This window comes from Macaca fascicularis, chromosome 9 (genome assembly GCF_037993035.2).
Source record: "Macaca fascicularis isolate 582-1 chromosome 9, T2T-MFA8v1.1".
NCBI lineage: Eukaryota > Metazoa > Chordata > Mammalia > Primates > Cercopithecidae > Macaca > Macaca fascicularis.
In genome coordinates, this window is record NC_088383.1 from 71,279,104 (window position 1) to 71,293,219 (window position 14,116).

Sequence of the window (14,116 nt, forward strand, 5' to 3'; positions counted from 1 at the left end):
AGTTCTTTCTACAGCTTTGAATATTACATTATAGAACTGAATAGGGCATTTTATTCTTAAACTATCATGGACTTTAGCAATAAAATTTTTAAATTTTAAAACTGTCATTTCAATGTACTCACAAATTTGATGACCCAGACTTTATACTGCAGAATAAAAGGCCAATAATGTGCTATGTTTTAAAAAGTACCAATAATTTTTACTACCTTGATTTCACACAGCTCTATTTATGTTCTTCTATTGTAAAACATTCAGTTACTTGGGCCTCCTCAGGTTTATAAAGTATATCAGATACACAGGAGACAAAGGTCTACATGGAAAAAAACACTATTTCTCAAAGCACTTTCTCAACTATTAAAGCCTGTAGGTTTTTTGACACTTTCCAGACTTCTGAAGATTGTATTTCCTCCTGAGATAATTTTTTTAAAATGGTAGGCAAACTTTAAAGCATAAAAGAATAAAATGATACAACGAACACCTATGTGCCTACTACCCAGCTTGGAAAAAAAAAAAAACAAACTGTCATAATACAAATGTTCTTTTTTAAAAATCTGGATATTAGTTATATGGGTTTGTTCATTTTGTGAAAATTCATTAAGCTATATAATTGTGATCTATACTTTCTCTATATATGTTAGGTTAAACTTTATTTTCGAAGTCTTGAAAAACCAAATAAAACAGCAATACAAATGAATATCCTTCTATCCTGAAGGATAAATGAATGAGGACAGCATCCTCTTCCTCAATGTAATAATTCTTGATTTAATGATTTAGTGATATAAATGCACTGTGATATAAATGCATTTAGTGATATAAATGCACTGTTAGCTATGAAAAACTTTCTGTGCTTCCTTACAACAAGAAAAGTAAAAAGCTGGTACTACTCTGAATTCTTTACCCACATAAACTCTTGCCACGAAGACTTACAGTTACTTGGCAAAGGCAGACATTTTAACTACATGAGTACCACTTGTATCATCAAAACTATTTAGAAAACAATAAGCTTGATAAAATCCACCCATAGATGAATGTCAGGGAAATGTCAGTTAATCAGTAAGTATTTATTTCTTTATTACTAAAAGCAATCTTAATTTTTGGAAGGCTTAAGTCATATTTTGTTTCACAAAATAACTTTTATTATCGACCCACCTACTTTCCCTGTCTTTGAAAATTACTATCACATCCATTTACAAGGAGTCTATATTTTTTACAAAGTTGTCTAATTCTTATGCATTACGGGATAACAAAAACTCTTAACTCTTTTTAGCTATAGCATATCACCACCACCTCAAATGTCAAAGAATTATGATTTATTCACTTTAACACATGGAACTTACACATTTATGTATTATTTTATATCACTTATTATATCACATATACAATTCCATTAGAAGTATGATTTTGCTGTTTTCGTTCACATGGATAACTAGATGCTTTCACCCTACCTACTATACATACCTTCTTTTACCCAAGGTATGCTCTGACTAAACTACTTCATCCTTGGATATCCAACAAGCACATGCTATAATTCTCTGTAGCAGTTATGACATAGCGAATCTGAGAGACAAGTTTCTTTCACATAAAACAAAGCCAGCCAGGCACAGTGGCTCACGCCTATCCCAGCACTTTCGGAGGCTGAGGCAGGTGGATCATGAGGTCAGGAGTTCAAGATCAACCTGGCCAAGATGGTGAAACCCCGTCTCTATTAAAAATACAAAAAAATTAGCCGGGCGTGGTGGCAGGCGCCTGTAATCTCAGCTACTAGGGAGGCTGAGGCAGAGAACTGCCTCAACCTGGCAGGCGGAGTTTGCAGTGAGCAGAGATCGCACTACCGCACTCTAGCCTGGGCAACAGAGGGAGACTCCGTCTAAAAAAAAAAAAAAAAAAAAGGCCAGATTTCTTTAGTCACATTATTTCTAGTCTGTTAACATTCCCCTTTCTCTAACAGCTTACCACCAATGGGTTCCACGTCACTCCCATTCTTGAAGAATTATTCGTTAGGACAGTTTCCTCTCATACTCTGTTCAGAATGATTCTTCTCTTAGTTTTTTCCCCTGTCTTAGCTCACGAGCTCTTTACAACCTCAATCAGACTAACAGGCTTTGATGCTGACGTTGTAGCTGCTAGAAAATATGAGTTATACATGGAAGTCTCTTGGAGGTCTTTGAGCCTGCTGTGGGAATGCCCTAAAAGCATGACACATTTCACTGTTCTGCTTTATCAGGTCAGTGCATGCCCTTTAATTGTATGCTACTATATAATAGTTAAGAGGCCCATACTAAATCACTACTTAGCTAACACTGTGAAAGCCTACATGAAAGAGGTATATGAAAAGATGATAAAAAGCTTTAGGGCCCATTTAATATTTATGGTATACCAAAGGAATTACAGGGAACAGGAGACTTTGAGTGATAAATACAAATTGAAAAATAAGGAAATTAGATTAGTAAGTGTTTACAGATATTAAGAATTAAGATTTTATCAATAATTAATACAAATAAATGATCTGTTAAAGGACATGTGCTTCTGACCAAGATTTACTAACAAGAACCAGATTTATCCTCTGACCTGAAACAACCAAAAAACAAACAAAATATATGGGGAAAAAAAATTTTCAGCCAGGTGTGGTGGCTCACGTCTGTAACCCCAGCACTTAGGAAGGCTGAGGTGGGTGGATCACCTGAGGTTGAGAGTTCGAGACCAGTCTGGCCAACATGGAGAAACCCTGTCTCTACTAAAAAGTACAAAAAATTAGCTGGGTGTGGTGGCAGATGCCTGTAATCCCAGCTACTTGGGAGGCTGAGGCAGGAGAATTGCTTGAACTCGGGAGGCAGAGGTTGAGGTGAGCTGAGATCGCACCATTGCACTCTAGCCTGGGCAACAAGAGCAAAACTCCGTCTCCAAAAAAAAAAGTTTCAAGACACTGGACATCAGGAAGATCCCTGAGAGCCAGGAAACAAATAAAGTGAACCCTACCGCACCAGGTTATGGCCTTGAGTTTCTCAGCCACAAGAGGCACAGGATGGGAAACTCACATGAGGTCTGGCAGGCTCAATGAGTTGAGGAGATGGAGCTGAGAGTTGGGGGGGATCAAGATGACTAGTGTTTATGGGGCACAATACTAAAGAGGAGATACACAGACGAGAACTCCAGAGATCTGCGGGTCTCTCTTGAATATTTAGCTGAATGCCTATCAGCACATGTATGTAAGGAAACTAACCAAGACCAAGGAAAGACCACCCAAATGAATTCCCAGCACTCACATGAGGCCAAGAAAAGTGCCTATTCCAAATAGCCAGATTGAAAAAAGGTCTCATGAGCAGCTTTGGGTAGAGTACACAGAAAGATCTTGCCATGGTAGTGAGGCAAAACTAACCCTACGGCAGCAACTCTCAACTGGGGGCAATCCTCCCCACTTCCTGGAACATTTGGCAATGTCTGAAGACATTTTTGGTTGTTACAACTTTGGGGGGGAATGCTGTTAAACATTCTATAATGCACAGGACTATCCCCTCCCCCAACAAAGAATTACTTGGCCCCAAATGTCATGGTGCTGCTATTGAGAAACCCTACCCTTGACTAAACATGTCTCTGGGTTCATCCTAACAAATCTTAAAAGGAAGACTCAAAGGGATCAAACTGTGTTCAAGTAGTTGAACAGCATCCCACAAAAAGCTCAAGAATATTAATAGAAATACCAAAGTATCTAGAGTACAACAATGAATTCATAATGTCCAACAATGAATTCATAATGTCTGGCATCTAGTCAAAGATTATCAGGCATGCAAAAAAGCAGAAAAGTATCACTTACAATGAGGAGAACAATCAATCAATCAAGAACTTACACAGATAATAAAATTGGCAGATAAGGACATTAACATAGTTATGATAATTGTGTAATACATTTGTCCAAAAAGTTAAATGAAGAAATAGACACACAATGGGCAGACGGGGGCTCACGCCTGTAATCCCTGCACTTTGGAAAGCAAGGCAGGAAGATCCCTTGTGGCTAGTTCAAGACCAGCCTGAGCAACAAAGGGAGATGCCCCCTGCCCTCGCACCATCTCAACAAAAAAGGAAATAGATACATTAAAAAAAGACTAATGCAACTCATAGAGTTCTAGAGATAAAATGACATTATCTGAGATGAAAAATACCCTGGATGGGACTAACAGCTGATGAGACACTGAAGAAGGTAAGAGCAATAAATGTAACTAAGTAACAATAGAAACAATTCAAAGGCCCTGGTTGCAATCCCAACACTTTGGGAGGCTGAGGTGGAAGGATTGCTTAAGCCTATCAGTTCAAGACCTGCCTGGGCAACACAGTGAGACCTCGTCTCTATAAATAATTTTTAAAAATTAGCCAGGCATGGTTGTCCATGCTTGTAGTCCCAGCTACTCAGAGGTTCAGGTGAGAAGATCACCCAAGTCCGGGAGTTCAAGGCTGCAGTGGGCTGAAAGCGTGCCACTGCACTCCAGCCTGGGCAACAGAACAAGAGCCTGTCTCAAAAAAAGAAAGAAAAGAAACTATTCACAATAAAACACACACACACACACACACACACACACACACACACACACACAAAAGGGAGAGAACTTTAAAAAAGAGAATATTATTCAGCCTTAAAAAGGAAGGAAGTTCTGGCACATGCTATGACATGGATGAACCTTAAAGACATACTAAATGAAATAAGCCAGTCACAAAAGGACAAATACTGTAAGATTCCACTTATATGAGGTAACTAGAGTAGTGAAATTCACAGAGACAGAAAGTAGAATGGTGGCTGTCAGGGACTAGGAGGAGGGAGAATGAGTCATTTTTTAATAGGTATAGAATTTCAGTTTGGGAAGATTTTTTAAAAGTTCTGAAGATGGATGGTGATAATGGTTGCACAACACAGTAAATGTACTTAATGCCTCTGCACTATATAAAAAATGGTTTCGGCTGGGCGCAGTGGCTCACACCTGTAATCCCAGCACTTTGGGAGGCCGAGGTGGGTGGATCATGAGGTCAAGAGATCGAGACCATCCTGGCTAACATCGTGAAACCCCGTCTCCACTAAAAATACAAAAAAAGAGCCAGGCATGGTGGCAGGTGCCTGTAATCCCAGCTACTCCGGAGGCTGAGGCAGGACAATCGCTTGAACCCGGGAGGTGGAGGTTGCAGTGAGCTGAGATCGTACAACTGCACTCCAGCGTGGGTGATAGAGTGAGACTCCAACTCAAAAAAAAAAAAAGTTTAGATTATACATTTGGTTGTATATATTTTACCACGCACACACACACCAAAGAAAGAACGTCAGTGAGAGGTGGAACAACATCAAACAGCCTCCAAAAGACAAGAGAGAACAGAAAAAAATATTTGAAGTAACAATTGCCAAAAATTTTCCAAATCTGGTGAAAACCATAAACATGTGTATCCAAGAAGCTCAACAAACTCCAAAAATAAGAAACAAGAAGAAAGCTATACCAAGGTATATCAAAATCAAATTACTTAAAAACAGTGACAATGAGAAAATCTTAAGAGCAAAAGAGAAAACAGACACATTAGGAACAAAGGTAAGAATAATAAGAGATTTCTTACTGGGCACAAGCCAAGCTAGAACACAGTGAAACAATATCTTTAAAGTACTGAAAGAAAAAAAAAAAATCAACCTGTAATTGTATGCCCAGTGAAATATCCTTCAAAAGCAAAGGCAAATACTTGTTCAGACACACAAAAGCTGATTTCATCACCAGCAGACATACACTACAAAAATTTAAAGTCCTTCAAGCAGAAAGAAAATGTTACCACACCAAAATATGAATCTACACAAAGAAATGAACACCAAAATGGTAGCCACATGCATAAATATATGCATTTTTTCTTATCATTTTTGTTTATTTATTTGAGACAGCGTCTCACTCTATCACCCAGCCTGGAGTGCAGTGGCACGATCTCTGCTCACTGCAACCTCTGTCTCTGGGTTCAAGAGATTTTCCTGCCTCAGCCTCCCCAGTAGCTGGGATTATGGGCCGATGCCACTGCACCAGGCTAATTTTTTTATTTTTAGTAAAGACGAGGTTTCACCATGTTGGCCAGGATGGTCTTGAACTCCTGACCTCAGGTAATCTGCCTGCCTTGGCCTCCCAAAGTGCTGGGAGGCACCGCACCTGGCCTTAAGTTTCTTGAAGAGATAATTTAGGCCGGGCGTGGTGGCTCACGCCTGTAATCCCAACACTTTGGGAAGCCAAGGTGGGCAGATCACATGGTCAAGAGATTGAGACCATCCTGGCCAACATGGTGAAACCCCATCTCTGCTAAAAATAGCAAGACTTCATCTCAAAAAAAAAAAAAAAAAGATAATTTACAGTTTAAACAAAAAGCAATGTACTGTGGGATTTATAACATATGTTAAACATACGTTAACAATAGCACAAAGGTTGGGAGAAATGGAAATCCACTAATATCAGCTAAAATAATGCCACGAAGAAGCTAAAGAGAAAATTAAACTCAAAGCAGAAGGAAATAATAATGATGAGGGCAGAAATCAATAACAAAGGCCGGGCATGTTGGCTCACATCTGTAATCCCAGCACTTTGGGAGGCTGAGATGGGCGGATCACCTCAGATCAGGAGTTCAAGACCAGCCTGGCTAACATGGTGAAACCCCATCTCTACTAAAAATACAAAAATTAGCCAGGTGTGGTGGTGGGTGGCTATAATCCCAGGTACTCGTAAGGCTGAGGCAGGAGAATTGCTTGAACCCAGAAGGCAGAGACTGCAGTGAGCTGAGATCGCGCCACTGTACTCCAGTGTGGGCAACAAAGTGAGACTCTTTCTCAAAAACAAAAACAAAAAAAAACAAAAACAAAAACAAAAACAAAAACAAAACAAAACAAAACAAAAAAGCGAGTATAAGGAAAAAAAAAAGATGCAAGGCAAGATCATCACTCTCACCACTTCTATGAAACATCAGAAGTTCTGGTCAGTGTAATAAGATAAGAAAAAGAAGTAAAAGGCAGGCCGGGCATGGTGGCTCACACCTGTAATTCTAGCACTTTGGGAGGCTGAGGCGGGCAGATCACGAGGTCAGGAGATAGAGACCATCCTGGCTAACACGGTGAAACCCCGTCTCTACTAGAAATACAAAAAATTAGCCGGGCGTGGTGGCAGGCGCCTGTAGTCCCAGCTACTTGGGAGGCTGAGGCTGAGGCACGAGAATGGTGTGAACCCGGGAGGTAGAGCTTGCAGTGAGCCGACATCGTGCCACTGCACTCCAGCCTGGGCAACACAGGGAGACTCTATCTCGAGGAAAAAAAAAAAAAAAAAAAAAGAAGTAAAAGGCATACAGATTTAAAAGGAAGAAATAAAACTCTATTTGCTGACAACTTGATTATTTATGTTGAAAATTCAATAGAATCTACCAAAAACAGTTACTAGAATAAGTCAGTTTAGCAAGATTGCTACGTATAATATCAACGAACAAAAATGAATTGTCTTCCTTTTTTTCTTTTTTTTGAGACAGGGTGTCACTCTGTCACCCAGGTTGGAATGCAGTGGCATGATCTCAGCTCACTGCAACCTCCACCTTCCAGGCTCAAGCCATTCTCCCACTTCAGCCTTCCAAGTAGCTGGGACCACAGGTGCATGCGCACCACACTTGGCTAATTTTTAGTATGTCTGGTAGAAACAGGGTTTCGCTATGTTGCCCAGACCCATCTCAAACTCCTGAGCTCAGGAGATTCACCTGCTTCAGCCTCCCAAAGTGTGGGATTACAAGTGTGAGCTATCACACCCAGCCATCAATTGTATTTCCACATGCTAGCAACAACCAACCAAAAATTAAAATGTACAAAATACCATTTGTAATAGCATAAAAATACGAAATACTCAGGGATAAATCTGACAAAACATGGGCAAGACCTACATGCTGAAAACAACGAAACGCTGCTAAGACAAATACCTAAAAATGAGAAATGAGTAGGTCAGAAGAATCAATACTGTAAGAGGACAATTTTCCCCAAACTTATCTGTCCATTCAACCCAATTCCAATCAAAATCCCAACGGGCCTTTAATTTTGTAGATATTGATACATTTCATAAACAGCTGATTTAAAGGCTCATTATACAACTACCTGTATTTGTTTTCTATTGCTTTGTAACAAATTACCATAAGCTTACATTACTGACCACTCGAATTATTTACTACACGGTTTCCTCTTTTCCCAAAAATCAGCAGCTTCTTCTGTGTTGAATTCCCTCCCCTTGTACTTGGATTAATTCTCCAGGAAAAGCCCAGTCCCTTTTAAGGGTTTGTCTGATTAGATCAGGTCTACTGCGGATAATCTCCCTTTCTTAGTCACCATGGGAGTCATATCCCATGATTAGGTGGGATTACAGGTCCCTCCCATTATACAAGAGCACAGGTCATTAGGGGTCATTTTAGAATTCTGCCTATCTTGGCAGTGGGGGGTGGCTCATGCCTGTAATCCCAGCACTTTGGGAGGCAGAGGTGGGTGGATCACTTGGGGTTAGGAGCTCGAGACCAGCCTGGTCAACATGGCAAAACCCTGTCTCTACTAAAAACACAAAACAGCCCAGCATAGTGGTGCTTGCCTGTAGTCCCAGCTAATCAGGAGGCTGAGGCAGGAGAATTGCTTGAACCCAGGGAATTCTGCCTATCTCAGTACTCAAATCAAGACAAAGTGGTATTAACATAAATCAAGGAAACAGAATATAGAGTCTAGAAACAGACCTATATATATATAGATATCTGATTTTCTACAAATGTGCAAAGGCAATTCAGTGGAGAAAACACACCCTTTTCATTAAATGATGCTGGAACAAATGGATATCCATATGTAAAAACCTCAATTCATACTTCTACCACTTATAAGGATTAACTGAAAATGGATCACAGACCTAACATAAAATCTAAGACTAGAAAATTTCTAGAAGAAAACATAGGAGAAAATCTTTCTGACCTGGGTTAGGTAAAGATCTCTTAGATGTGACACCAAAAACAAAATTCATATAAAAACAAACTGATGAACTGGTCTCTATTTCTCTAGGTTGGGGACTGAGTTTTTAGGATTTTTAGTCTGCAAGTTGCTGCATGGTTTGAATCTTTTATAATTAAGTATCTCTATAATAAAAAGCCAAATATACAGAAGCAATATATACTCATTGAAGAACAGAAAATTTGAAAACTAATTCCTAGAGAATCACTCCTTATAATTTATTATATCTCTCACACGCAAAATTGTCTATAAAGAGAAAACACATCATACATAATTCTGTATCATTTTGCTTAACATTACTGCATGAGTCCTGTCTAATGCTATTACATGTCTTTTGAAAAGATAGTTTTAAAACATTCCATTGTATGACTATACAATAATTTATCCATCTCCCCATTGTTAGCAATTTTTCACTATTTTATTATTATTATAAATGGCATTGCAGTGCCTTAGGTTAAATTTCTAGAAGTGAAATAACTGTATCAACAAATCTGATTTAAATACTAACTCTTGTTACACCATTAAAGCGTGGTCCACCTTAAAAAGCATTTCATGCAAAGCTTGGTACTTGTCCAAAATGTTAACGGGTAGTGATCCACGCCTATAATCCCAGCACGCTGGAAGGCCGAGGCGGGCAGATCACTTGAGGTCAGGAGCTCAAGACCAGCCTGGCCAATGTTGTGAAACCCCTGTCTCTACTAAAAATACAAAAAAAAAAGAAAAAAATTAGTCGGGCATGGTGGCGCATGCCTGTAATCCCAGCTACTCTGGAGGCTGAGGCGGGAGAATTGTTTGAACCTGGGAGGCGGACGTGGCAGTGAGCTGAGCTTGCACCATTGCACTCTAGCCTGGGTATCAACAGTGAAACTCCATCTCAAAAAAAAAAAAAAAAAAGAAAAAATTACTTAAGCATCAAAGGTCAATACCTATCAAGGTGCTGAGAGAACAGTCATTCCTGCAGAATTTGATTATCAACAGGAATTATTCAAACTTAGTTTTAAGTCATAGATAACAGATAAAAACAGCTGACTGTTCTAGACAATATGAAATATCTTTTGGATGACGTCACCTCTGGTTAGAATTTTTGAAAACTGTTTTTAAGAAGTGCAATTTTCAGCAAGTAAATGCTTTACTAGTAAATTTGTTTCTTTTCTCTCCAAACAAATTTAGTTCATACTGATTAGAGATTTCGGCAGCCTAAGAGCAAAAGAACTCAGTATATTTTCTATTATATTCTTATCTCCATACTTGATGAAATGAAAAAAGCTTATCATAAACATAACAACCTTACATTTGGTACTCCTAAACATTAGCTCAGATACTCTTTAGTCAATGAGTCTTTAATGCATACCATTAGAACGACCCAAATCTCTTTACAATAATTTAAATACTCCAAATGTTTTCCACCACATTAAAACTGCAAATACCATAGCACAATCAGCCCATTAACTGCAAAAAGAGATAATGACTTTGTCCCCACCCTACCTCTCCAACTTATCAGCTGCAGGACATTCTCAACACTATTGGAAATGGCGACCTGACTAAAAGGAGTGCTGCCATCTATGAATCGCCTCTGACTCAGTGCCTGTGGCAGATATGACGAGGTAGCACTCAGTATCCTTTCCAGTCTCCCTCTAGTTGTTTCCTCCTACTACGGAGTCTGAAAAGCTAATCATTATTCCTCAGGGTCCCTTGAAACTAGGATTCAAATGTGAATTAGGTTCAGTCAACTAGATGCTCATGAGATGCTCATGAGACAAGATGTGGAAAGCAGATGGTGAATGAGAGTCGTTTTACTGAAGTTTTGGCTATCCACAAGGATTAAGGAAATGTTGGCCATGTGCACATAATTCTCCAGTTTTCAGTCACTAACTCTGTAAGGGTCATGAAGCAGCTGCGGTTGTGGGGCAAGTAGTAGTGGTTTCCTAATACCTGCATAACAGATATATGCTCTTTTCTGTGTGTGTGGTTAACTACACATAATATTTACCATTTTTACCATTTTAAGTGTTATAGTTCTGTTTCCTTAAATACATTCAATGTTGTGCCACAATTACCACTATCCATCTCCAGAACTTCATCATCACTCCAAAAAAAACCCTGCAACTATTAAGCAATAACTCACTATCCCCCTCATGCTCAGCCCCTGGTATCCTCTAACCTACATTCTGTTGCTATGAATTTCCCTATTCTAGATATTTCATATAAGTAGAATCATGCAATATTTGTTCTTTTGTGTCTCACTTATTTCACTTAGGCTTCAAGGTTCATCTTCTGTATTGTTGTGTATGTCAGAATTTTCTTTCCTTTTTTTTTTTTTTTTTTCTTTTGAGACAAGAGTCTTGCTCTGTCGACCAGGCTCAAGTGCAGTGGCACAATCTCGGCTTACAGCAAGCTCCACCTCCCGGGTTCAAGTGATTCTCCTGCCTCAGCCTCCCAAGTAGGTGGGACTACAGGCACCCACCACGACACCCAGCTAATTTTTTGTATTTTTAGTAGAGGAGGGGTTTCACAATGTTGGCCAGGCTGGTCTGGAACTCCTGACCTCAAATGATCCACCCACCTCAGCCTCCCAAAGTGCCGGGATTACAGGCCCAGCCCAGAATTTTCTTTCTAAGGCTGAATAATATCCCCTTTTATGTATATATCACATTTTGTTTACACATTCATCCATCCATGGACACTTAAGCTGCATTCATCTTCTGGCTATTGTGAATAATACTGCTCTTAACATGGGCATACAAATATCTGTTCAAGTCCCTGCTTTTACTTCAGGTATACACCTAGAAGTGGAACTGCTGGCTTGTATGGTAATTCTGTTAAATTTTTTGAGGAGTCACCATATCATTTTCCACAGCAGCTGTACCACTTTACATTCCCACTAGCAATATGCACAAAGTGTTCTAATTTCTCTATATTCTTGCTAACGCTTGTAATTTTCTGTTTTTTTCTTAATAGTAACCATTTTTATGATGTAAAGTAGTATTTCATTGTGATTTTGATTTGATTTCAGTAATGATTAGCCAGGTTGAATATCTTTTCATATGCTTAATGGACATTTGTATATTTTGCTTGGAGAAACACCTATTGAAGTCTTTTGCCTATTTCTTTACTGTTTGTTTTTTTTTTGGTATTGAGACGGCCGTGTTCTCAAACTCAGCAGTTTCACGTTGGCCTCCTAATACCAACCTTCTGACTGTAGCAAAGGTAGCATTTCTCTGACAGGCCAATTTAAATATTGTAGAAGTCATTCCTAGCCCAGACCAGAGAAGTTTCTCTCTCCTGCAAGTGAACCCTGACTGATTACCAAAGGCCCTTTAGTCCTCTGAATTGTCATCTTTCAGAGCAAGCTAAGTACCAAAAGTTCAAGGTTTCAAGCTGTCTCATATAAGGTCCACATTCTGGTCCAATTCTAAGTAAGGCAAAGTAAGTTTATGTTTTTTTCCCTTAGTTTCCTGGGAAACTAAGCAGGATATGTTTTTCAGCTCTCTTCTCATTAACTATATGTACTTTTGCATTCTTTGGAATGAATGACATGTTTTATTTCAAAAAGCTATTCAACTATTTTTTCTCAACCAAGCACTTAGTGACGGGGAAAAAGACTTGACTAGTAAAATAACCTATTAGTAACTTACACAAAACAAAAGCTCTGATCTGGCTACTTCATCTATTAAGTAGGTTCAATAGCAGTAAGAACATGAAAGCAGGTAAGTACCACACTACGAATGAAAGAAAACGAAAAGGGAGGAAAGGCAAAATGAGAGTGTGTCTAGCCAGAAAAAAAAAAAAAAAGAAAAGAAAAGTAGCACATAGTGCAGCAGAAGAGCTTAGTGGGTTTTTATTAGGTTATTTTTGTTTCATTTTTAGGAAAGATGGTCAGAGTAACCAAGATTACTAAGGCCTATATGATTAGCGCATGGTAGGTTCTCAATAAGCATTTATTAAATAAATGTGCAGAAAACAAAAAAGTAGCCATCAAAATATTAATTCATTCAATTCCCCAATGTCCTTCTAAACAAGATCTTTTTTTTTTTTTTTTTTTTTTGAGACGGAGTCTTGCTCTGTCGCCCAGGCTGGAGTGTAGTGGCACGATCTCAGCTCACTGCAAGCTCCGCCTCACGGGTTCACACCATTCTCCTGCCTCAGCCTCCCAAGTAGCTGGGACTACAGGCACCTGCCATCACACCCAGGTAATTTTTTGTAGTTTTAGTAGAGATGGGGTTTCACCATGTTAGCCAGGATGGTCTCTATCTCCTGACCTCGTGATCCACCCACCTCAGCCTCCCAAAGTGCTGGGATTACAGGCGTGAGCCACCACGCCCGGCCATAAGATCATTTTTAAAATTACAACTTTATTTATAATTGACACATAATTGTACATATTTATAGGGTACAGGGTAATTTTTTTTTTTTTTGAGACGGAGTTTTGCTCTTGTTGCCCAGGCTGGAGTGTAGACACATGATCGCGGCTCACTGCAACCTCCACCTCCCCAGTTCAAGCGATTCTCCTGCCTCAGCCTCCTGAGCAGCTGGGATTACAGGCATGCACCACCACCGCCCAGCTAAATTTGTATTTTTAGTAGAGACGAGTTTCTTCATGTTGGTCAGGTTGGTCTTGAACTCCCGACCCCAGGTGATCTGCCCGCCTCAGCCTCCCAAAGTGCTGGGATTATAGGAGTGAGCCATCACGCCCAGCCCAGTGTAATATGTTAATACATGTATATACTGTATAATGATCAAATCAAGATACTTAGCACATGTATCATTTTAAACAGTTATCATTTCTTTCTTTTTTTTTTTTTTTTCCTAGAGACAGGGTCTTGTTCTCTTGCCCAGGCTGGAGAGCACTGACACAATTATAGCTCACTGAAACCTCAAACCCCTGGGCTCATGTGATCCTTCCACCTCAGCCTCCTGAGTAGCTGGGACTACAGGCATGTGCCATCATGCTTGGCTAATTTCTTTTTTACTTTTTTGTAGACACAGGGTCTTGCTATATAGCCCAGGCTGGTCCCAAACTTCTAGGCTCAAGTTATCTTCCTGCCTCGGCCTCCCAAAGTGTTAAGATTACAGGCATAAACCACCACATCAGTCACATCTATCATTTCTTTG

At 39.5% G+C, this 14,116-nt stretch overlaps 2 protein-coding genes across 13 annotated transcripts in view; one reads left to right on the top strand and one right to left on the bottom strand.

Moving 5' to 3' along the window:
• Positions 1-14,116, bottom strand: part of SAMD8 (sterile alpha motif domain containing 8) — a 73,419-nt gene that overhangs the window by 33,525 nt on the left and 25,778 nt on the right. For 2 of the 12 annotated variants that reach the window (XR_012417761.1, XM_065520860.2), the window contains exon 1: positions 1,954-2,139. The exons of the other annotated variants lie outside the window; for them this stretch is intronic. Coding sequence is in view for 1 of the 2 variants with exons in the window: in XM_065520860.2 (XP_065376932.1) it covers positions 1,954-1,980 (27 nt within the window). In the remaining variant the exon portion in view is untranslated. Of the gene's footprint in view, positions 1-1,953; positions 2,140-14,116 lie in introns of those variants that run through there. 12 annotated transcript variants of the gene reach the window in all.
• Positions 4,163-14,116, top strand: part of LOC135964897 (uncharacterized) — a 34,066-nt gene continuing 24,112 nt past the window's right edge. The window contains exon 1 of the mRNA XM_065520028.2: positions 4,163-4,195. Within this exon, the coding sequence (XP_065376100.1) occupies positions 4,163-4,195 (33 nt within the window). The remainder of the gene's footprint in view (positions 4,196-14,116) is intronic.